Raw genomic sequence first — 25,005 nt, 5'->3', positions numbered from 1 at the left:
GTTACAATTGTGTATCTGCTCTCAGTGGAGAATATTGTTTCTCTATCCCATGGTGGTAATTAAAGGGGTAGTCAAGGTGCATTGAGCATTTTAATCACAGGACAGCTCTTTAAGCAACAGTATATGAAGGTGGATAAAAAAAATCACAGTAAAACCTTATATGCCTGAAAGCATTTTGTTCTGTTCATTTATTTCCTCCTTTCTTCTATGATTCCCACAGTTGTTTTGCACTTTTATGTAACTTGATTCAGACTAATTATTTTCAGCATCTTTTGTGACCTGAGTGAGATTTATATGATCTATATGAATAGAATAAATCAGGTTGGAAAAGACCTTCGAGATCATCACCCAACACCATCTAATCAACTAAACCATGGCACCAAGCACCCCATCCAGTCTCTTCTTAAACACCTCCAGTGATGGTGACTCCACCACCTCCCTGGGCAGCCCATTCCAGTGGGCAATCGCTCCTTCTGTGAGGAACTTCTTCCTAACATCCAGCCTAAGGGCTAAGAACAAGCAGTACATTTAACACTATATATGTTTTTAAGGTTGTGGCTATTCACACTGCCCTTTTTCTGGCCTAAGTACCAACAACTATCATCTATCAATGATGAAATCCTACTGGACTGAACTGAAATTGGACCCACGATCAATGCTAGACTTTGCAGGGTATGTAGGGTCATGATCTTAACCAGTCAGTGGAGATGTCAGCTGCCCCCCCCTGTGATTATTCATTTTTTTCCCTTCAAAATCCCCTAAAGTTATTATCTTGCCATTTCAGCTGATACTTTTAAAAAGTGTTTTGACTACTTAGTACAATTCTGTGTCCAGAATTTACAGTTTGTTCTTTATACACAAACTTGTTCTTATGCCTCCACTGTATTTTCTCTTGATCCAGTAAATCAAGTAAATATCAGCTGGGCTATTTACTTACCACAGAATGTTAAGGGCTGGAAGGGACCTCGAAAGATCATTCAGAGTCCAACCCCTCTGCCAGAGCAAGGTCACCTATACTTAATCACACAAGAACATATCCAGGTGGGTTTTGAATATCTCCAGAGAGGGAGACTCCACAACTCTCCTGGGCAGCCTGTTCCAGTGTTCCATTACCTTCACTGTGAAAAAATTATTCCTCCTGTTTCCATGGAACTTCCTATGCCTCAGCTTCCACCCATTGCCCCTTGTCCTGTCATTGGGCACCACTGAGCAGAGCCTGGCTCCATCCTCTTGGCACTCACCCTTTACATATTTATCAACATGAATTAGGTCACCCTTCAGTCTCCTCTTCTCCAAACTAAAGATTCCCAGCTCCCCCAGTCTCTCCTCATAAGCACCTACAGAAAAGCATATGCTTAAATGGTTTCCTGCATCAGGATATGAAGACCAAATTAGTTTTAAATTGTATTAACATCAGTGTAATTTGAGGACATTAACACCATAAAGGATGAGAGTCACTTTTCTTTTATTAAAGTGTGTTTTAGAATGCACATGATTTTAAAGAGTACATTGCTCAGAAGTGCTACTTCTGACCAGCTGTGTCCTGAAGCCATGCATAAACGTATTCGTAAACCAGAAGCATCACTGCACCGCCTGGAAGAAAAGATATGGTTTTACTACACACAAAACTCAGTATTTCCAAGACTTTCTAGAGCATTTGTACTGTGCAGTCTAAACCAAGATATAGCAAAGCCGTATTTGTAAACCAGATAATTCTGCTGATTCTCTAATTTCTTAAAAATTCACCAGTTCTTAAGCCATACCAGTTTTCATAGAATCATAGAATCAATAAGGTTGGAAAAGACCTCAAAGATCATCAAGTCCAACCTGTCACCCAAGACCTCATCACTACTAAACCATGGCACCAAGTGCCACGTCCAGACCCCTCTTGAACACCTGCAGGGATGGTGACTCCACCACCTCCCTGGGCAGCCCATTCCAATGGCTAACAACTCTCTCTGTGAAGAACTTTCTCCTCACCTTGAGACTAAACTTCCCCTGGTGCAGCTTGAGACTGGGTCCTCTTGTTCTGGTGCTGGTTGCCTGGGAGGAGACCAACCCCTTCCTGGCTACAGCCATATTAGACCATAAAGTTAATGTCAAAAACTTGTATGTTAAATGAAAATAAACCTCAGTGGGATTTTTCCTACTGTTTCCCCAGGATTAATATTTCCCTTTGTTCTTTTACAAGTGAGTATATGTGTATTTGCCTGTTTGTTTAGAGTTAGACTTGGCCATGAAAGAGGAGCATTGATGGTGGAATGACAAAAATTCATCCCCAGGGGATGAAAATGCTTCCAGTTAAGATTCAAGAAAGGTTTTCAGCTGTTTGTTTACTATGTCTAAAGCAGAGAACCACAGCATCGAAGTGAGCACGAGCTACCTGTGCCTGTACCATGCTGTGAATCCATAGGCAAAGTTTTGGCCTGATGAAATGGCATTGTCTGCTAGAACTGATCACAGTATACAGTCCCAGCTTGAATGATGTAAAGTATCTTTACTGTTAGTGCACTCAGACTAAAGCCCTTCTGTAATTGTGCTGTAAGTACTGTATGGACTAAACAAGAGAACACTTAAGAAGGCATTACAGAATCACAGAATTTCAGGGAAGGGACCTCAAAAGATTATCCAGTCCAACCCCCCTGCCAGAGAAGGATCACCTACAACAGATTATATGGGAATGCATCCAGGTGAGTTTTGAATATCTACAGAGAGGGAGATTCCACAGCCTCCCTGGGCAGCCTGTGTATCTATATATAACTAAGCATATAGAGAAGCTTCCAGTTGGAGAAGATGGGGAGAGAGGATCAGATTCCTGGCTGCAGGAGTAAGTGTGTTACAATGTGCTACTTGTGGATGCCAGCACTGGGGCACAAGTATTTTGTTTCCTGTGCCTCTTGGCTCTGTTAGCAGGTTAGAGTGGCACCTCTAACAAACATGCCTTCTGCTGAACTGGGCTGACCTAGATAGGATAAGTTCACATAACCAGGCACACGGAACATTTTCCCATGTTACTTATCCTAGCCAACCACCATCAGACTTGAAATCCTCTACGAACAGCAGCTCACAGACAGCTAGGCAAAGCAAAACTTTGCAAAAGGTTTTGGCCAACAGGCAAATCATAGACACAATGTCTAAGATGTGATTTGAACTTAAACCAAGTCTGATTCCAATTCTCACACTACATGATCTGTTTGTGTAGCTCTTTCCCTGAAAGCTTTTACATTTGAAGCACAGAATTACCTTTCCAGTCACAATAAAGATTGCATGGTTCTGCCATTGGAAAGACAAATCCATACATTTGTTGATGAGACTATGAAAGTATTTAAAGCAAAGTGCACACTTACCTTAGGTGCTGGATATGGGCCAGAACATATAGGCATTTGTAAGATGGAAATCATTATTCCAAAAATCTGCTGTGCTAACAGGTACTGGGGAAGTGAAACCCTGCCTTCTCTTTGTCCTGTATTTAACCTAGTATCTTTGGAGTATGTGGGAAAGCGCTTTTAGCTTCAGAGTTCTGCTGGGCTGCCTGGTTTACCCTCCCCACCTTCTACCTTTGCCCTGCACAATAGCCAGGCATGGTCTCGCACTTAGCCAGATGATGTGGATATGCAAACATTTACAGACAAACCTAATGCCTCCTTTATACTGCAGAACAGACTCTGCACCTACTTGCTTTTAACCATGTATGTTCTTGTCTACTGAACCACCTTGCACAAATTGAAATGCATTTTCACGGGAAACAGAGTACTGCTCAAATCGGGGCTTCTGCTCTTTTTTTTCTGACCCAGACTGCCTCTACAGGCTGGTGAAGTCTGTTTCCAGGATTAATCGAAACCAGTCAGGGAAGAACAGTTTAAAAGCTGAAGAAGATCCAGCTCTCAACTACTGGGGTCCTGCATTTGGAGTAAGAACAGTGAGAGCGGGTCAATCAACAAACCTAGTTTTAAGCTGTCCTTACTTTTTTAGCCTTCTAGGACCATGAAAGTATCTTCTCAGCTCATGTCATTAGCCTTTTAGCATCTGTTCTTTACAACCCCCACAGAGTACTGGAGAAGAAGGTGACTGGAATTTGATATGCTTGGGCTACGCTTCCACTAGTTGAGAGCATTTATACTGGAGAGACTCTAACCTGCGTTTTGGAGCAACTTTAACAGATACAGAACAGGAGTAGGAAGCTTTGAGAAAGGCTTCCAAAGGTTTTACATTTCTGGCATTTGTATGGATACACTTTGGCTTGTTCACAAATAAAGCAAATGCACGAAAGAGTTCCTTGGGCCTACAGTCCTCTGATGTGTATGTTTAGACACGTAGTTAGCTAAATCCATCTACGATGTTATTTGATAATATGCTATTATCAAAAGAAATCATTCAAATATGAAAGAGATTTTTGGTGATTTCTGATACCCTGTTTATTTGACTGATGCTTATTACATTTTGTCAAAGAAAAAACCCTGAAAAATGGGAAATGGAACCAAGAATAAAAGCAATATAAAAAAATGACAGGGAAAATTACCCGGACCAAGTCTCATGATCTTGGGAACCAAGCCTTTGTACAGAGCCAGAAATCTGCAGCAGAAGAAAAACAAACAAAACATTTCAAACAATACTCTTGCTCTAAAAGAAGAATGGAATTTTAGCATGTGTTTGTTAAAATGCTGGCAGAGCACTTAGAAGCAATTATTTGAAATTACACATGTTCAATAGCAGGCCATAGCTGGACTTTAACATTTTACAGAGGCAGATCAGATGAAGAGAAAAACTTAATCAATGTTCAGTCACAAAGGCAACGTTGTGAGCCTAGCCAATCAGAAATATGACTTTAATCAGTGAGATGGTTTTGCTTTCAAGACAAGGCTGCTCACAACAGCTGCCTACACGAGCAGAATGACTGCTATAATTGAGTATCAAAGCTGCAACTCAGTCCCCACTTGAGAAACATTTTTAAAAGTTGGAAGGCGTTATTGCCACAAGGATTTGCCCCCTGCTTAATTATTTCAGCAATAAGTTTAAAGGTGCAGGGGGGGCCTGTATGATTACACTTCATTGAGGAATATTCTGTTGATGGTTCTCTTTCACAAAATAAAGAGGCGAAAAAAAAATGACACAAGAGACACGAAGCATTTATTTGTGGAACGTAAATTTTGGTAGCACGATCACAATCTTGCTAAGTCTTTTGTGCAAGTTTGCTTGGAGGAGGAGGAGATCTCCTTGCAATTCTAAAATACAGTTTCAAAATGGCAGCTTGTGCTCTTTTGATATGTGATTTTGGGGGTGGCTTAACGGTCCTCGTCAATCTGAAATATAACAATGTGGTTTTATGGACCCATATGAACTAAAACAGAGGTCTGAACATTTATTAAAGTAAGAATGCTTTACCCTTCCTCTTTATAGACTGTTGCCATAGTTTTAAAACAGGTCCTGTACTTGATCTCTCCAGGAACTGGCTGTGGTCCTTGAATCCTACTTTTTGCAACATCAAAAGGAATGTTAATAATTGAGGCTATTGTTCCTGAGACTAGCCCGATTCCAAATTTCCTCAAAAACTCCAAATTTGGATCCTACAAAAAAAAAAAAAAAAGAAAGAAAAAGAAAAAAGAAAGAAAGAAAGCAAGAAAGAATAAACAGGGAAACGGAAGGACCTATGCAGGTTAGGCACTCCAAGGTAATATGTGTTTAATCAGAAAACTCACACAACACAACGCACTCGTGTTATTTTAGCGGAACACATTAGGATTTCCTACGCTGGAACTTGTTTTCTTGACAATCCTATTGGCTATGTTTTTACACATGGTCTAAATTGCTGAAGTACACATTTCCTCACACAGGATTTATAAACACAGTTCATAAAGAAAGACTGGTATGGCATATGGGGATGATTTGTATAATTGGGCTTCACAATGTACTTAGTATTACTGTATCAAAACAGGAGAAATCCAAGCACACTATTAGCTAATTGGCCAGAATATTTTACAAATGACAGCAACTTCCACCATGAAGCCTACTAAAACGCTCATTTGTGTGTTGGACCCCCAAATGCTAAATTAAATAAAGGCTAATCTCAGTCTGCTGCCATTCCCCTCCAGGTTTTTTACATTTATTTTCACATGTAGCTGATCCACTGTACTGAGAAGTGCTAGCTTCCTGTTACTAACAATCCCAACTCGGCGCAACTGCAAAGGAGCCTCCGCGTTCTGTGCGTTATAAACAGTGGTAACTCGCTCCGCTAATTGCCTGAAGAATTTACAACAGATTGTTCCTGAACTCTGCTATAGATTCAAGGTAAAAGTTAGGGGCAGGTTAGAAGTGCATCAAAAAACCCCTCCCAAACAAACAACTAAAACCAAACCTGCTTTGCTCACTCTCAGTTCACAGTTTAAGCTGGATTTTATTTGATCTTTTAGAAAGACCTCCTGCCTTAGCATTTGCTATGACATCAAAGCACCCGGGGTTTATCTGGGAGTCAAAGCCTCTTGAAGCAAGTTTAATCCTGTCTCTCCAAGTAGTGGATATCATAGGGAAGTGTGTTGCAGGACATTTCCTATGTACGTACATTTTTTGGCCTTCAACAGCAAGGACACTTTTTTCCCTGTATCAGACTCTGTCAGTTTAGTTCCTTTTTTTCCCCCATGAAGGTACTTCAATTATAAAATAATCATCTATAAAATAACAAATGATCTTGCCATGTTACAACATCAGCACAACGTTAAAATGAAATAGTTCTTGCTTTCTTAAACCTGTGCACTTGTGACTGAAACAGGAAACAATGGAGAAGTTTTCTTTTACAGATTAGCAACAAGAAATGTAAATTGAAACTTCCATAATATGCACTGGACAGAGTCCATGCAGGTGTTTAGAAAGACATGTCAAAATCAGCAGGGCTTTTTATTACTTGCAGAAAACCTCAACACCTTGAGTTCACAAAACATGAAACATACTGGTAGTACCTGTTAAAAAGGAGGAAAGCCACATATGAATTCTGTTTTTCAGCAAAGGCAATTTTTATGTAGCATGAGCAGAGCACACAGAACAAAAACTTGATTTTAGATGGTGCCACACCACATTACAGCATGCCACAAGGAAGTGAAATACCAGTTTGCTTATTCACAATGGAATAACTTTGCTGTGCTTGGATAATGTCATCTTTGATCATCTCACCTTTTTTACCATGCTCTTCAAAATCAACATTTCCTGTACACCTCAGTCCCTGCCCTGTGAGCTTCATCAGCCATTAAAAATAAACAGAGAAGTAGGCATCACTACTAAATGCTGTATCTGAGCATGTCCTGCTAGATTTCCCTGATTTCTCTGGGAGAAAAAAAAGTATTGAGATGTTATCTCTCTGACTTATTATATGTCATTATTCCTATCATAACACTTTAAGATAAGGGGAGACTCTGTAAGTTCCTTCTGAAGCATATGCTGCTCAATTCCTTCTTTTATATTCCATAATTTCTAGCAACAGAAAATTCTAGCCCTAAATCTAGCACATGCACATGCATGCATAAGAGTGTCACCCACTGGAGACAGTTTTCATTTATCAGGTTCAGTCTCCAAAGCCCCAGGCTTTCCTTTCCCTACCACTTCATTCACATGTTTATTTTTTGGGCACTTTGTCAAAACCTCCGTTTAAATCTTTGATCTCAGTCAAAAGCTTCCAGACTATCTTCATCTGTACTGAAGGAAGGTCACTTAATTCAATAAGTAACACAGATATTATTCCAGCAATGAAATAACCCTTTGGTAAAGGCATATATCCTGGAATTCAATTAACTTATATATATTTTTTAGAGTAATTGAAAAACCATTTTAGATAGATAATGACTCTGCATAATAGATATATTTGTACTGGTTTAGGCAGCCCTCCCTAGGTGCAGTCAAAGGGTTCAAAGGCAGGACACCTCACTTTTAATGCAGTGGAGAGACAGGCACTTTCAAAGGAACATGGAGTACCCAAGGTACATTGCTTGAAGGAAGCAGAAAGAGATAATGTGAACACGCCACCAGCATCCATAATAATGTTGAGGAACTTGACCACAAAGACACTCAGAAATACTACTTGCATTTCCCCTTGTGAGGCCCTACTAGTCTGAGTAAAAGTAGTAGAATATGTTGCAAAGAAACCTGAAACTTTACCCTGTTTTTAAGTAAAAGAAAAAAATCACTAAACCAAAAAGATCAATAAATATTAACTTTTCTAACAAGCCATTTTAGGAAGTTTGTTTCCTTTAGTGTCTGGATGTTTGCCTTCAGATGTTTTAACTGTGCTTGTTTTACAGTTGCTGGAGGTACTTGTATCTGATGAGAAAGAATACTTCTATAAATGTGTTTTATTACTTCCAGCACCTTGTAGATAAGTTCACTGTAAAAGACTGATGCTTACTAGGTAACAACAATATGCATGAAGAATTACTACTACTACTACTACTACTAGAATAATGTTTGAAGTTGGTGACTATAGAAGAGTCTACTGAAGTTAGCTTTAAATGAACACTTTGAGGGGAATATTTGCATTGTTTCTTGAACTCCCTTGTACATGTTGGCCATAATAGTAGTTTTATCAGTTACACCTGGCACAAAAGTGTCACAAGTGATTTGAAATGACCACTAAATTTAAATACATTTGCTAAAGTTCACATAGGTCAGCAGAGAAGCCAGAAATGGAACATAGAGGCTAATAATTCCACAGCTGCCTATATCAATGGATTTCAGGTTTACCAAAAGGGAGGTACTTAGTGTTCCTGTCATTATTCAGTGCACGTTCTCACAGGTGGCCACCTGGAAAACTATTAACTACACTGATAAAAAGAGAATCAGTCTTCCAACTTCACATGAGGCTTCTGCTGTAACTCCAAACAGCTCAACTGCATAGATGATCAACTGCAGAGATGATCAGACTGTACATATAATGTTGGGATTATAATCAGGTCAACTTTTCATGGTATCACTTAGACACTAGCTATACAGAAAAGGACACCCAGAAATGGCTGATTTACTGCTTACCCCTGAATTTGTCTGCAGACTTGGTTATACAGTAATTTATGAACTAGAAGAAAAAGACTAGCTCCATAAATAACAGAACTAAAGAATGTTCATGTCCTATCAGCACTTGTAACTGATTGATGCTGATGTCCGGAAAGGTGTCATGGCTTACAGAATTAATTGTTTAATAAGGCATAAGTTCCTACTGAAAATTTCCATCAGTTGGGGCATTCCTAAGATGCATGTGCAGAATTTATCTTAATTTTAAATGATTATTTGTAAATCTTGCAAGAGTTTAGCTATCTTAAGCCTGCCTCCCTGTGAGCTACGGTTGAACCTCGTTGTCAGTTTCAGCATTATCCTCATTTCCATAGAAAACCGAAAGAAACTTGTGTTTCTTCTTCACATTTTTATTGTGACTTGTCCTTAAACTGCCTGTCTTGTCTATGGGAATAGAATAGAATAGAATAGAATAGAATAGAATAGAATAGAATAGGAGTAAACCAGATTGGAAAAGACCTTTGAGATCATCGAGTCCAACCTATCACCCAACACTATCTAATCAACTAAACCATGGCGCCAAGCACCCCATCCAGTCTCTTCCTAAACACCTCCAGTGATGTTGACTCCATTACCTCCCTGGGCAGCCCATTCCAATGGCCAATTACTCTTTCTGTGAAGAATTTCTTCCTAACATCCAGCCTAAACCTCCCCTGGTGCAGCTTGAGACTGTGTCCTCTTGTTCTGTCACAGGTTGCCTGGGAGAAGAGACCAACCCCCACCTGTTTACAACCTCCCTTCAGGTAGCTGTAGACAGAATACTACAGCAGGAGAAGGCGGGGTAGAAAAAGACTCTCCTGTCTGATCTAATATCATTTGGTGATGATGGCCTGGCAATAGAAACTGCCATTTCAACAGCCACAGGACATTTCACAGTACGAAGCAGTGCTAAATAGGTGTCTTGTAATATTGTACAGCATACGGAATTAACCTTCTTTCTTTTTTCCTTCTTAGTTCCAAGGTCATCCTGATCCTGAGCTTGGATGGTAGTTCTGGGATTATTACATTTCCCACTCTGTTCCAGTTTCTTTCCCAATCACCTTGGTTTACTGGTTTTTGAACTGTTGCACCACACACTCTTTAGTCTGTCTCTTCCTACACATAACTGTTTAGTCTTGAGAAGACTGAGAAGGGATCTCACCAATGTGTATAAATATCTGAGGGATGGGTGTCAAGTGGAGGGGGCCAAGCTCTTTTCGGTGGTGTGCACTAATAACACAAGGCAAAATAGGTTCAAACTTGAACACAGAAGATTTCATCTCAACATGAGGAGAAACTTCTTTACAGTGAGGGTAATGGAGCACTGGAACAGGCTGCCCAGAGAGGCTGCGGAGTCTTCTTCTCTGGAGACTTTCAAAACCCACCTGGATGCATTCCTGTGCAGAATACCCTAAGTGATCCTGCTTTGGCAGGGGGGTTGGACTTGATGATCTCAGAGGTCCCTTCCAACCTCTAATGTATTGTGATAACTTCTGTGTTGGCCTAGATCTGAAGACAACTGTGATAAAATTGTTGTCTGCTACCTCATTTGTTCAAGCTGAACAGCCCATTTCAGTTTCCCATCTCCTTTGCCTATACAAGCTGAGAGCCCTTTCCCTGCCAAAACAGCACAATGCTCAGCTCCCGCAGTTTGATGCGTCAGGAGGCACATCTGTGGTAGCTGGGCCAAGGCAGCGCGACTTCAAATGAGTTTTGCACTTGGCCATGCTCCAAAGGGGTCTTTTAACGGACAGCGAGGAAATTTCATATTGTCAAGAAATATGACAGCCACTCAGAGGTGGTAGTGAGCAAAGCTTTTAATGAAACTAACATTTACCTTCAAACCTAACTATGACAGCAAATTGAAAAGCGAGAGCTGCTGGACTCCTCTGAAATGTGCTATAAAAGCAGGTGCCATAAAACCGAGACAATAAATTTGCAGACTAATTTGATTGCTAGTGCAGAGGCGTAGCTGTTAATGCTCTGTGGTTGATACATTAGTGTCAACTGAAACAAGTCTGGCTCACTCCGTGTTCAGTAAACAGAGCATGAGGCTGGCTACAAAGGGCCTGTTTAGCAGAGTACGGCTGAGCGTACGAAAAATTATTCGTTAGGAACATTTACAACCCACACATGTCATTTATATCATTCGACCACTCAACATAAAAGGTTTATTGCTTTTGGCAAAATAAGCTGCAAACATCCCTAATTGGGATGCAAATTTAATGCACGGTTTAGCACTGCTGACAGCTAAAAGGGCTCGCACAGACATTTCCATACATTTTTCCACTTACGTTACAGATGGCGAACAGCAGATACCCAGCAAAGAGCCAAAAAATGGTTTGAAGGGAAAAAAAAAAAAAGGGTAGTATTCTTATTTGACAATTTTTATAGGTTTGTCAATATCCTAAGACTGACTCATAAGATTTTATTTTCTGGCGAAATATGCGACGTGAAGCAAATCAGGTTTTGTAATGAAACCAAGAGAAGTCCTGAAAAGCTAAAACACTGTGTAATATTTTTCTGACTAACTGCAAGCCAGCTTCCACCAAATTCCTTGTCCAGGTTTAATAACACTTAGCCTCTAGTACTTGACTACTGGCAGAAGAGGTTTAAATTACAGAGCACAAGGCACTGCTAAATATCTTCATTTTCCAGTCACTGTAGTAAAGTTCCATGCATGTAAACATCTGAGACATTACATTGGCTAGCACAAGCCAGATGAGGCCTGATCTATGCCCTGTTAAATTCAGGGCAAGATTTGCACTGATTTTACTGGGGGTTTGATCAGAATTATTTGCTGTATCTATACATACAGAACTGTCTATAGCACTGATGCCAGCTGGCCTAGAGAGTCCTGTTAACTTTATTAGCACTATTAAATGCTATTACCATTCAAAACAGACTGGCTGCACGAAACCTGCCAATTAGGAATGGTTCCCTGTATGTGCTAGCTCCTAAACTGTGCCCAGAACAGTGCTGGCTGGCCTGAGCCAATGCTATACCAGGGAACATTTAACAGCACAGATAACTGAGTTTCAGTGACACTGCTCAATTTAAGAGTGCACATGTAGCCACTGTGCAAGCCACTTTGCACTGGTCAAGCATGAGGCAAACTTCTTCACTTATTTGCAGTTAATGCAATCTAACCCTCCACTGATTACATTGTCCTTTGCATTTGATAACATGGCCTGTCCATACTTTCAAAAGCCAGTGTAATCAATGCAGGATTAGATTGCATTAACTGCAAATTGTTGTTTTGTTTTCTAGATGTATTTAAATCTATGTAACAATTCTATCATACAAAGCCTGTATAAAGTGCTAACTTTTCTTAGATCATAAAGATTTGGATCATTCTAATAATATAATAATTGTTTCCTCCCCCTCACCCACCCCCCCACCCCCCCAATCTGAAAGGCTAGTAAAGCATTCTTATGCCAAATATTATTAGTCTTCAACTGCTATGCAAGAACATTTCAGGATTTCCACACAAGTTGCACACAAGCCTCTTTGTCCTGACCTGCATATGATTCTGAATGGCCTGTATAGTGATTCTAACTTTTTCATTTTTGAACAACTGAAACATATTTAGTCCTGAGTATCAAGCTATGCCTGTGCCTTGAGATTTTAGAATGTATAAAGAGCACTGTAAAATACGCTTAAATACACTAAAAGAAGCTTGTAGAAACTTGTGGGCTAGCTGCTCTTGAACAATTCAATTTACTGTAATGATCTGCAAATAAGAAGTGGAGCTTTTCTCCATTTACACAGTGCTGCCAACAAAAATATCAGGGGACTCAGAAGTGTAGGGGAAAAAAAAGAGGTGTTACTTCATCTGGGAATAGAAGCTGCTCCCTTTCGATGTAAATCGCAGGTTCTTATATGAATATCACTACATACTACACCTGTGACTGCTTAACTGTCATCATCTAAAATCACATTAGTGAAAACATAGGTCAGTAAGTAATGCACAAGAGTGATTAATAAAACATTAACTGTTGCTCACACAGTCGCTTAGAGAGTGCCAGTATTACCGTGGTTTCATTAACAAAACTTCCCTTTGTTGTAAAGGGAAATGTTTCCTTTGTTATGTAAAGGAATATAAGGCTATCAAATAAAACTGCTTCAAGTGAAATTATAGCTATAAAGATTTTTATTTTGATTTAAGAAAACCCTACACTACATAAAGCACTTGTGTGTGACCCTGTAAGTCCTGTTCTGGGCTGGCTCCCTCCCATATTTGCCCTGTCATCCTTTAATACCAGGCTGAACTCTCTTTTGAGTAGATGGGCCTTGTGCATGATCCAAACGCCCTCCCGTGTGCTGCAGCTCTGCCATCTCCTCAAGCTTAGCCCCTTTGTGAATACTGAAAGAAGTTCCAGAAGCTTATTTTTCTCTTCTAAACCAGCTGAACACAAAAAAGTGCATACATACCTAACATAAGCATGACATACCTGTATCCTGATGTCTGCCTTTCACATTGCTACTGTGGTGTAAAGGGAAATTCATAAAAATGAGCATTCAAACACGACCACTTTATTTATATTCACATTTGCTTAAAAGAAGTGAGAAATACAAATCCTTGGTTTGCTGCCATCAAAATGCTGTAGGTTTTTTGCAAACCAGTTTGTTACTGAATCCCACAGCTTTGCACAGAAAAACACGGTGTTAATTAAAGTGCCAAATCTCTTACCTCTTTGTCAGGTGCACTGCAAGAAGCACTTACTTTATTGACTGGAAGAATGTTCTTCACATTGAAGTAGAATCCAAAGTAAACCATGTTAAAAACTCCATGCCGGCCCAGTGTTGCAGTAAGACCTTTGTTGAGTCCTTGAAGCCCCAGACCATCAGTTTTAATGATCTGCTGAGCTTGAACAAAGCTAGATGGTTGCTGGACAAGTCAAGCAAAAGAAGGAAAAGATCACTGTTACCACAAAACCCCCACCCTAGTTACAAAAAGAAAAATGTCCTGAAAGGATGTTGTAGAGAGGCTGGTGCTGGTCTCTTCTCATAGGTAATAATTAGTGATAGAACAAGAGGGAATGGCCTCAAGCTACAAATGAGTAGGTTTAGACTGGGCATTAGGAAAAAAAAAAACCACAGCAAGAGTGGTCAGGCATTGGAATGTGCTGCCCAGGGAGGTGATTGAGTCACCAACCCTGGATGTGTTTAAAGGTGGTTTGGATGTGGTGCTTGGGGATTTGGCTTAGGGGTGAACCTTGCAGAGTAGGGTTATCGGTTGGACTTGGTGATCCTGAGGGTCTTTCCCAACCTGAATGTTTCTGTGATTCTGTGCCCATGTTTTCAAAATAATGCCCAAAAGGCATAGGAATCATTTTGGTCAGTCAACTTGCATTTAGTGCAAGGCAGAAAGGAAGAAACTTCCTCAGAATCCACTTCCATAATAATCAGTTCCTTAGACATGATCTGCATGACTACATACACATTGGATCTATTTTCCAAGACAGTATGATCCTCAGGATCAGGTGCTCCCCTTCTGAACATTTTCGGTTTCTTTTTAGCAGAATTATTGAAAAGTTCCTTTAGAAAAGTTGTTGACTTGAGTTGGGCTTTCTCCAAAGCATAAAACTAGCTCTGGGTAACCAAATATTGAATTAGAAAGGCAAAACGTGACTTCCACTAGGAGCCTCACACATGAAAATATAGAAGAATTTTGAATACACTTATTTGTTTAATAGATTTTCATTTCAAAATATCGCTGTGGTAGATCAACAGCAGCAGCCAGATGATGCCAATTATATCTGACACAGCTTATGGCTGCTTATTTAGGTGACAGCCAAGATCAGTCATTACTACTCAGTTCATTATGCGTTTTCCTATTTGGTAACTAATATTATCCTGTTAATGCTCTGCATGCATTTTACTCTAATTTACTTTTATGACTACCCCCAGAGATTTAAATAGGAATCTATTCTAAAAGGTGGCTACCCAACATAGAATATGGTCCAGATACCAGCAGTAACCTCCTTTCTCACGCACAAAAAGGGATTAGATCTTTAAAAAATATGCAGTGGTCCTCAGTAAAGTGATTTAAGTTAAGCACAGAAACTATCAACAGTAAAGTAAGCCTTGGTCTCATCTTAAATACAGATTTACTAATGACTCAAGGAAGCTTGTCCACTTGCTGAACCCTAGAGATGGGATTCATCAGTGTAAGTGTAGATACCTGCAACTTCTATATCTGAGCTACTGGAAAAGACTCCCTTTTTGAGTCTGTTAACAACAAAGAGGGCTCTCTTAGCACTTCACTTCATCCAAAGCAGGCATCTAAAATGTCAGCTGATCAAGCCATAGAAGTTTTATGCTTCATCACTGATGATGGAAGGACCTTAGGATGATTAATTCAGATGGAGGAATTTATTGTGTAAACACATGGAGTTAATGCACTTCACACAACTGTTAACAGTTAACAGAGATCTAGTGAGTGGAATCTGGAGTTAGATTCTGCTCTTCAAAACAATGAAACTTGTGTATTTTTTTATTAATCATAGCTTCTCACAGTCAGGTGAGAAGAATTTTGTTACTACACCAGCTTTTATAGCCACTGAGTTATCTGTGGCTACAGGGAAAAGAAAACCAAAACCCAAACAAACCAGAAAACCAAAGAACAAGGTGTTGGGCCTTTTAGCAGTTCACCTCAACAAAAAGGCACTATTGTTTTTACCTGCAGCAATCCACATTACAGGAGAGCCAATAGGTGATTTATGAAGTGGTCTTCCTCTTTAAACCTATCAAGTCTCGAAAGATGATCTGGTACCACAGAATAATTCAGCTGTCACCATAGTGTGTGAGTATTTGCTTTGGGGGTGTGAAGGACTCTGGGTGTGGGTGTATGTGCTCACACTCTTCCTTGTTCCTTTTAAACAAGACATATTTATTACTTCAGCACAATAGTCAAAGAAATATGTGAACTGCATTAAGTTTCATCAGTATGAAAGCTACACAGTGAGATAGGTACATACTTTACATAAACCTTTCAGAAAAACAGTGCATGAAGTGAGTGTACCACTGCCTGATGCTGTATAATATCACATGCTCATGCTTCTTCCAATAGGCTTGAGTTGACATGCTCTAGTGTGGAATGTTCTTTAACAGATTCTTAATGAGAACTTGAGATCACGGTATTGAAGCCTCTGGAGTTTTCCTGATTTAGAGGAAAACGTGAAATTCCAACATTAAAATGAAGAAAAAAAGGAAGATATACTCAAAATTTATACACCTGTGTTTTAGCTATCTCTGTGATTTAAGAACTTCAATCCTAGGATATTTTTTGTTAGGGTAAATAGACACTTTCATTTATCTCTTAGGTGTAAATGAGGTTCCTAGTCCCGATAGCATTGTTCTACAATTTTTATTTGCATGATCATAGAATCACAGAATTGTCAGGCTTGGAAGGGACCTCAAAGATCATTTAGTTCCAACCCCTCTGCCATAGACAGGGACACCTCATACTAGATCATATATTATTACATAGATTTTGTGAAAATTTGCATTTAAGTTAAATTTGAAGAATATTAATCTACACCAAACCAACTCAGAATGCATTTGAACAGCTACACTGCTTATTGGAGTTTTCCCAGGCAGGCAATTGAAGTGTAATTAAAGTTTGTAGTTGCATAAAATTTTTTCACCATTCAAACTATTAGACACTGGAACAAACTCCTAAGGAAGGTGCTGGATTCCTCTACATTAGACATTTTCAAGACTCAGCTTGACAGGGTACTGGGCCATCTCATTTAAGCTATATTCCTACCCTGAAAGGTTGAACTAGATGATCCTTAAGTTCCTTCCAATCTGGTATTCCATGAATCTATGAAAATTTCTTACTACCTAGATCACCTCAGACTTTGTTATAAAGATTGTAATACAGGGGGGAAAAATGATATATTGGCCTCTTGCAACTTTACAGGAATTAGTTTGCTCAAAATATAATACTGGAGTATTTAAACCCAAAGCCAGAGGTTTTATTAAGATAAATTAATTGTATCTTCACAACTGTGAGGCAGAATGATCCAGAGTATCTGCTTAGCTTGCTGCTGCTGGCTCATATTGTTTTCATATCAACCTTTCTGAGAGAGCCATCCTCTCACACATTGCTTTCTCCCATATTCATTCTCTCCTTCCAGTATCCTAACCTTGTAACTCCTGTAACAGAATCACAGAAACACTCAGGTTGGAAAAGGCCCTCAGGATCACCAAATCCAACCGATAACCCTGCTCTACAGGGTTCACCCCTAAACCCCAAGCACCACATCCAAACAACCTTTAAACAAATCCAGGGTTGGTGACTCAACCACCTCCCTGGGCAGCACATTCCAATGCCTGACCACTCCTTCTGTGAAAAATATTTTTCCTAATGTCCAGTCTAAACCTAGCCAGTCACAGCTTGAGGCTGTTCTTGTTCTATCACTAATTACTTGTGAGAAGAGACCAGCACCAGCCTCTCTGCAATATCCTTTCAGGTAGTTGTAGACAGCAATGAGGTCTCCCCTTGCGAAGCTCTCTGCTTCAAGGTCTTTGCTGCTCACGGTTAAAAATGCCTATGGTGGAGACTTGGAGCAACCAAACAGCTCTTTCACATGCATTGAGAATGGAACAGAAATTTACCAAATGTTTCAAAATTCATTCTGGAAGAAAATACTTCTCTGCATGAGTTATGGACGAGTTAGGTACCAGCTGATCTATGACATCTGGAAATCAGTGGCAATATTCTTCCAGAGTGTGCCTGGGGAGCTTGGCCCAAACAGCTCATGCAAATGGCCAGGAGATAAATCTCTTTACTATGCATCCCCTAAAAGGGTCCAATTTGTGCAGATGAGTGTTACAAGGCATTTAAGTATTAACTCAGTAAAACTCAATAGCAGAATATGCAAAAATCATGCCTCACCAGGGATCCAGCCAACATTTCTAGGCTTATATTATTTGGCACTTCTATTATGCATGGTACAGTTGATATATCAAAAGATTTTGAAAAAGCTGAATATGGCAATTGTTAGACTTGGTCACTGAGGAAAGGGAGAAGGAACTGTGTGACTGTCTTCCTTCACTTCAGCTTAGATCATTTTCCAATTGAAAATTTGATTGAAGATTGTGCACCCTTGGGAACAGGTCTCTTCCAACCCGGTCTATTCTATTCTATTCTATTCTATTCTATTCTATTCTATTCTATTCTATTCTATTCTATTCTATTCTATTCTATTCGTTTCTGAAGAATTGATATTTTCAGTTGAATCTTTTCCCCCTCTCAGCAGTGCCCAGAACCATGGACAAAGTGAGTTTTGCACACTTGACTGCTCCAAATAACACTATATTTGGATAATCAAATTCTGAAGTGAAAAAGGAATTCAAATTATCAGCGTGCTTTATTACATAACTATTTCCCAGTTTGTGCTTATAAATGTCAAGAGTTATAAATAGTTTAATCCAACAGCCTGGAATCTACCAGCTACATTTTAAACACAAAATACAGCAGCTGGATTCTGGCTAGGACATGGGGCTGTGTTGTTTTGTGCTAACCTTTGGTGCCCACTTGAAGTCAGGCTTGCTAGGGTAAATGCACTGTGTACAAGGAGCTCAAGTTTGTACTTTTGGCTTATAATTCCTCACAGTGCTACTCTGGAGGGATGCCTGTGCACTTCAGGCACACAATATGATGATGATCTTGAAGGTCTTTTCCAACCTGGTTAATTCTATGCTATTCTATGTTTACAGTGGAGATGCTAACACTGGTGACAATACTGCATGCACTTCTGCACATCTGAAGTCATCCTCTGCTGAGGCTTTTTGCTGTTTTTCCATTTTTGTTAAGCTTGTAGGAAAATCTTTTGCATCAGCCCAATTTCTTATAGACATTGTCCTCCAAGTATGAACTTGGAAGTGCATCATGCCTAATAAAGCAGAAAAAGAAAGGAGCAATTGTCATACCTCAGTAAAGGCATTCCGGTTTGTCTGTAAGGTAACCTTTACTACTTCAAAAGGGTTAACCACAACTGCCTCTGTCAACCCAGATCCCAAGCCAGCAACTGCAAATGCCTAGAAAAGTTAAAATTAAAATTAAAAATGAAGGAGTAATTTTTTCCCCTACATCAGATTATGAAACTGAATGATACAATGCACACTGCAGTTTTACAGTAATGCAGCAGCATTCGATTGCTAAACATCTTTAGACCGAGATTAGATGCTGACAGTTCATGAAGGCAATATGACAATAGCCATAAACCACATTCCCAAAAGTACAAAATAAAATGGCATAGTACTGTCAATGAATTCTCTTTTCAGCTGGAAGAAAAATTGTGGTACCAATTTATTATGAAAACATGGGAAAACAAGGCTCTCATGTTATCTTTGGGTGGACTGAATATAAAACCCCTGCAAATATAGATGCAGTTATGCAGCACTGGAAAAAAATTAAAACCCTGCCCTGAGCAATGAGCATCCAACACTAACATGTGAACTTAAAAATAAATTTAAGAAATTAAAAGAGTGCATTACTTAAGCAAATTGCAGGAATAGAACAGAAGTTCTCCTAAGTAAGTATCAGTCCTGGAAAGTTTTATATGGGCATGAATGACATACACGGGAATGTCAGCGTTCACTGCAAGGATGAATCAGTTTCATTTACTTAGAAGCTGATTATAGCCAGGCATAGAGATGGTGATGGAACACTGAAACAGGTTGCCCAGGGAGGTGGTTGAGGCCCCTTCCCTGGAGATATTCAAGATGAGGCTCGAAGAGGTCCTGGGCAGCCTGATCTAGTTGAGGGAGTCCCTGCTGACTGCAGTAAGGTTGGACTAGATGACCTTTGGAGGTCCTTTCTGGCCTGAACCATTCTGTGATTCTATATTCAGGGCTTTGCTTTCTATCATAGAAAAGAATTAACCAGGCTGGAGAAGACCTCCGAGATCACTGAGTCCAACCTATCACCCAGCACTATCCAATCAACTAAACCATGGCTCCAAGCACCCCATCCAGTCTCCTCTTAAACACCTCCAGTGATGGTTAGTCCACCACCTCCCTGGGCATGGCACAGCACTTAAAAAATACCTTAATTTGTTTGTAACAGAAATACAATATTGACATATCTAAGTCAACTGGGAAAATTCAGTGGGCCTCATCTTAGTGATCACTTTACACATTTATTCCTTCTGTTTAACATCTCCAAGCATTTTAGGGGCTGAAAAGAGCCCCAGGACCAAACTACAATGTATCGAGTACACTTGCTGAAATTCAAGGAAATCAATGGTAACCAAAAATAAAACCAACCAAACAAATAAAACAACTCCCAAGCCCAATAAACAATAGTGAGAAAAAAATTATCTAGAGGGATTTGAGCAGGGACTCGTGACAGCTCAAGAAAGAGAAGAATTATAAGTTAGAGGGTAGTGGCAATCTGCAGCCTCGCTGCCTCTGGAGAAGACTGTTAACCAACACATTTATTTTTCCTATATGAGGTGGAACCATAACTTATCCCTTTCATCATCATCCATGAGACAAGCCAGCAGAAAAATTGTACTAATTTATGTATCTCTCTTTGAACAATAACTGCTGTCTTGATATAGAATAGAATAGAATAGAATAGAATAGAATAGAATAGAATAGACCAGACTGGGTTGGAAGAGACCTGTTCCCAAGGGTGCACAATCTTCAATCAAATTTTCAGTTGGAAAATGATCCAGACCAGGTTGGAAGAGACCTTCAAGATCATTGCATCCAACCTATCAACCAATCCAACCCACCTAAACAACTAAACCATGGCACCAAGCACCCCATCAAGTCTCCTCCTGAACACCTCCAGTGATGGTGACTCCACCACCTCACTGGGCAGCCCATTCCAATGGGCAATCACTCTCCCTGTATAGAACTTCTTCCTTGCATCCAGCCTAAACCTCCCCTGGTGCAGCTTGAGACTGTGTCCTCTTGTTCTGGTACTGGCTGCCTGGGAGAAGAGACCAACATCTGCCTGTCTACAACCTCCCTTCAGGTAGCTGTAGAGAGCAATAAGGTCACCCCTGAGTCTCCTCTTCTCCAGGGTAAGCAACCCCAGCTCCCTCAGCCTCTCCTCATAGGGCTTGTGTTCCAAACCCCTCACCAACTTTGTTGCCCTTCTCTGGAAGGCACTTAGAAGCATTCTGCCTAGCTTAGATCAGAATCCCTTTCAGTCATCTATTTCCCTCTCTAGTATGGCTATCTCAGGGGCCTTAATGGTAACAGTACTGCACCACAAATATCAGGGATGTCTGATGGTTGCTGCATCTGCTATATGAATCAGAACAGCTTTTAGTTTGCTATTGCATGTTTACAATTTCCTAGTATATTTTCCTACACAAAATGTCGGTGCATCATGGAACCTTAAAGTCTGTTTTTTCTACCTGCTAGAGGACAAATATCAACCTATTATCCTGGAGAAGAGAAGGCTCAGAGGAGACATTATTGCTCTCTACAACTACCTGAAGGGAGGTTGTAGACAGGTGGGGGCTGGTCTCTTCTCCCAGGCAACCAGCACCACAATAAGAGGACACAGTCTCAAGCTGTGCCAGGGGAGGTTTAGGCTGGATGTTAGGAAGAAATTCTTCGTAGAGAGAGTGAGTGCCCATTGGAATGGGCTGCCTGGGGAGGTGGTGGAGTCACCATCACTGGAGGTGCTTAGGAAGAGAATGGATGGGGCACTTGGTGCCATGGTTTAGTTGATTAGATGGTGTTGGATGATAGATTGGACTCTATGATCTCAAAGGTCTCTCCCAACCTGCCCTATTCTATTCTATCCTATCCTATCCTATCCTATCCTATCCTATCCACATCTAAATATGAGGAGAGCTGGTTGAAAAAATGCAAGACAAAATAGGAGATACTGTAAATAACTATAGGCTCTGTGAAAGTGGAATAACTAAAAAAGAAGAGGAAATTTGCTTTAAACTAGTTAATATGACCACTGCAATGGAAGGCAGGTGTAAATGGAAGCAATAGTGTTTGAAAGAGATCCTAGTTGTGATGCCATTACCATGAAAAATAGGTATTTGCTATGACTTACATTCTTACACCACAGAAAGCAGTCATTGTTATAAAAATTTGGTTTATTCCAAATGTTACAACAGCAGAGCTAAGCTCTATATGTGAGAGTGCAGACAGCAAATGGAAGCTACATCTTGGCTATGTCCATCTTCTGTATGTATGTATGTGTCATGTATTTTGGTTTTAGAAGTTATGCTCTCGAGATTAAAATCTACTCCACTGATATATAAGAGAGTTTTGTCAATGACTTCAAAAGGAGTTACCAGCTTCTTATCACTAGTTTATATTTCTATTGTAAGGTCTTCAGAATAAGACTGAGGTCTGTGTTTTTTATCATATCTGCACTGTGCTGTGCAGAATACCACTTTGAGGTGGAGGTATCAAACTAGTTGCTATCATATGAAAAAATAGATATAGATAATGGCTTTCCACTATTGCAGGTATGAAGAATGACAAGCTGCATACAGATTCTTCCATGCTGACTGACATTATCTATGCTAACAAATGTTATGGGACTGTAAGGAATTATTTTGAAGACTTTCAATAGGATGATCAGAGTTTGGAGCTCCTCTGCTATGAGGACAGACTGAGGGAGTTGGGAATGTTCAGTCTGGAGAAGAGAAGACTCCAAGGAGACATTAAGGTGGCCTTCCAGGATCTGAAGGGGGCCTACAAGAAAAGCTGGGGAGGGACAGGGTGTCAGGTAGTGATAGGACTAGGGGGAATGGAAGAAAAATAGAAATGGGTAGATTCAGATTTGATGTTAGGAAGAAGTTCTTCCCCATGAGGGTGGTGAGATACTGGAACAGGTTGCCTAGGGAGGTGGTAGACGCCTCATCCCTGGAGGTTTTTAAGGCCAGGCTGGATGTGGCTGTGAGCAGCCTGATGTAGTGTGAGGTGTCCCTGCCCATGGCAGGGGTATTGGAACTAGCTGATCCTTGAGGTCCCTTCCAACCCTAACAATTCTATGATTCTATAAAATTAACATTACTATCATTTTGATAAATTCTGTTATCAGCACTGTCAAGGGACAAGTCTATCTAGAAAAACTGTTGCTTGAAAAAACATCCCCTTTAATTTTGGGTTCCTTCCATGGGAGGAAATGGATGGGAGTGTTCATGAGACATATATTCAATTAGAACATGAAGTTCTGTATCCATACATACCAGTCCTGGTGGCAATGATGCATATCCTAGCAGCTTCTTGTATTGTTCAAAGGTGAAAAACTGCAATGAAAAGTTAGATTGAAATTGCATTGGGGAAAAAAGTTATGAGTGAATTATGCAAATTAGCAAAACCAAGCTACACTGGAGCTACCCTACCTGGTATCCTGAGCAGCTGTATGCAGGTTTGCAAAATAAGCATGAGCTACATTTGTTTCACACACTCTTTGGAGCAATAGTAGGCAGTCAGGCTTCAGAACTGGGTTTTTTAATGTATAAAGCATAATAGCAGCACAAGTGCAGTTACAATAATGTTTTATGAGCTTGCTTACAACACAATAGGTTGTGGTTTTGATTTGTGAACTTTCCCTCTATCATTGAGCTTTCATATAATGAAATGCAGTGTAAATGCTGCTTTCAGTCAGGGGCGCTCAGAAGTTCTGAGCATCTGCAATTCCCTACAGGATGGGCTTTGAAAATCGCACTTTTGGGAGTGCACCTTTCTCCACCAATGTGGGGAAAGGCTACCATGTATAAGTGGTTTGCTTTGCAACCTAACACTTCTTACCACCCAAATCTATTACTTTCAGAATACCTTTTGTGCAATCTTCTAAACGTCAAAGCAGAGTAAATGAATGAATTTGTTCTTCCAAGAATAGTATTGAGAATAACCTCAACCTCACTTGAGGTCCATAAGAAGTTTTTCATTAACATAAGCAGGCAGACTTTCATTGCCTATTTCCTTGTCTCTGGGCACAAAGTTTAAGATGCATTAGTCAAGGTATGCTCTAAAGAAGGAGTATTTGTGCCATATTTCAAATTATTGGTAAGATGTCTTCTGCAATACACCACACACGCCTGCCCATGTTTGTTCAACAAAGATGACCTCAGGCATATTCCAAATGGGGTTAGCAGGACCATAAGAAGCACTTAAGCATGATTTAAAAATGAAGACTGAAGAAGAATAAATAACTGTCTAGCAAAAGAGAATGTGCAACAGAATGAAAAACAAGGAAAGGAAGGATATGTAACAAAGTAAGTTGGTATGAAAATAAAAGCCACTCATAAACTTGAAACCTGATGAAACTTTCTTACAAAGGAGTAGAGTTCTGAAAACAGTCTTCCAAGAAAAATAATGGAAGAAAAGTCTTAAATCACATGTAAGAGAGTATTTGACAAGTTTATGAAAGAGATTATAGAACAGCAAGGGGACTAGATTTGCTGACCTAAGAGATTTTTTTTTCTAGTCCAGTGCTTCTGTGTACAGTGAATCTCCCCAGGCCCCACATTGTTTCAAATTCATATCCTGGAAATACGTTGCTGAAGCCACTGAAAAAGCATTTCAGGTTGATGCCTCATAAGACAGTTCAGAGTGCAATGAAAACGATCTTCTAGCATGAGGAATGAGGACAGTAGATAATCTTGTGGGTTATAAAGACTAGATACCTGAATTCCAGGTAAACTGAAATATATGGGAGGCATTATTCTCCATAATTTTCATACATGGAACAACCCAAGGGCTGTAACTACAGCTCACTACCTCATGAGTCCTCTAACCCCTCAAAGACTTTCTAATCTCTCTCACAACTTTGCATACAAAAGGAAAGTGGTTTTTACACAGCATGTCCAGTATTGTGGGACCAAACAACAAAACCCTATTATAGCTTCAGCATGATTGCATCAGCACAGATGGTATCTACTAGAGCAAGAGCTGTCATACCACTGTAGTAGTACCCCTGACTTTCCTGGCTACTTTCCAAAGGTGACCTGTTACACTTGATCAGTTTGG

The 25,005-nt window shown here is 40.0% G+C and overlaps 1 protein-coding gene across 2 annotated transcripts in view; it reads right to left on the bottom strand.

Annotated features, from left to right (window-relative positions):
- Positions 1-1,486: 1,486 nt before the first annotated feature.
- The window catches only part of SLC25A21 (solute carrier family 25 member 21), a 258,560-nt gene continuing 235,041 nt past the window's right edge, over positions 1,487-25,005 (bottom strand). The window contains exons 5-10 of one of the 2 annotated variants that reach the window (XM_054162058.1): positions 23,220-23,279; positions 18,970-19,077; positions 13,751-13,915; positions 5,383-5,564; positions 4,520-4,572; positions 1,487-1,593 (exon numbers count right to left, since the gene is read on the bottom strand). In XM_054162058.1, the coding sequence (XP_054018033.1) occupies positions 1,523-1,593; positions 4,520-4,572; positions 5,383-5,564; positions 13,751-13,915; positions 18,970-19,077; positions 23,220-23,279 (639 nt within the window). In that variant the 3' untranslated portion in view covers positions 1,487-1,522. The remainder of the gene's footprint in view (positions 1,594-4,519; positions 4,573-5,382; positions 5,565-13,750; positions 13,916-18,969; positions 19,078-23,219; positions 23,280-25,005) is intronic. The other variant, XM_054162059.1, reaches the window with a different exon arrangement.

The sequence above is a fragment of the Dryobates pubescens genome, chromosome 5, assembly GCF_014839835.1.
Source record: "Dryobates pubescens isolate bDryPub1 chromosome 5, bDryPub1.pri, whole genome shotgun sequence".
In the NCBI taxonomy this organism is placed as follows: domain Eukaryota; kingdom Metazoa; phylum Chordata; class Aves; order Piciformes; family Picidae; genus Dryobates; species Dryobates pubescens.
The sequence above is the reverse complement of the archived record's forward strand: the minus strand, read 5'-3'. Positions and strand labels throughout refer to the sequence as shown.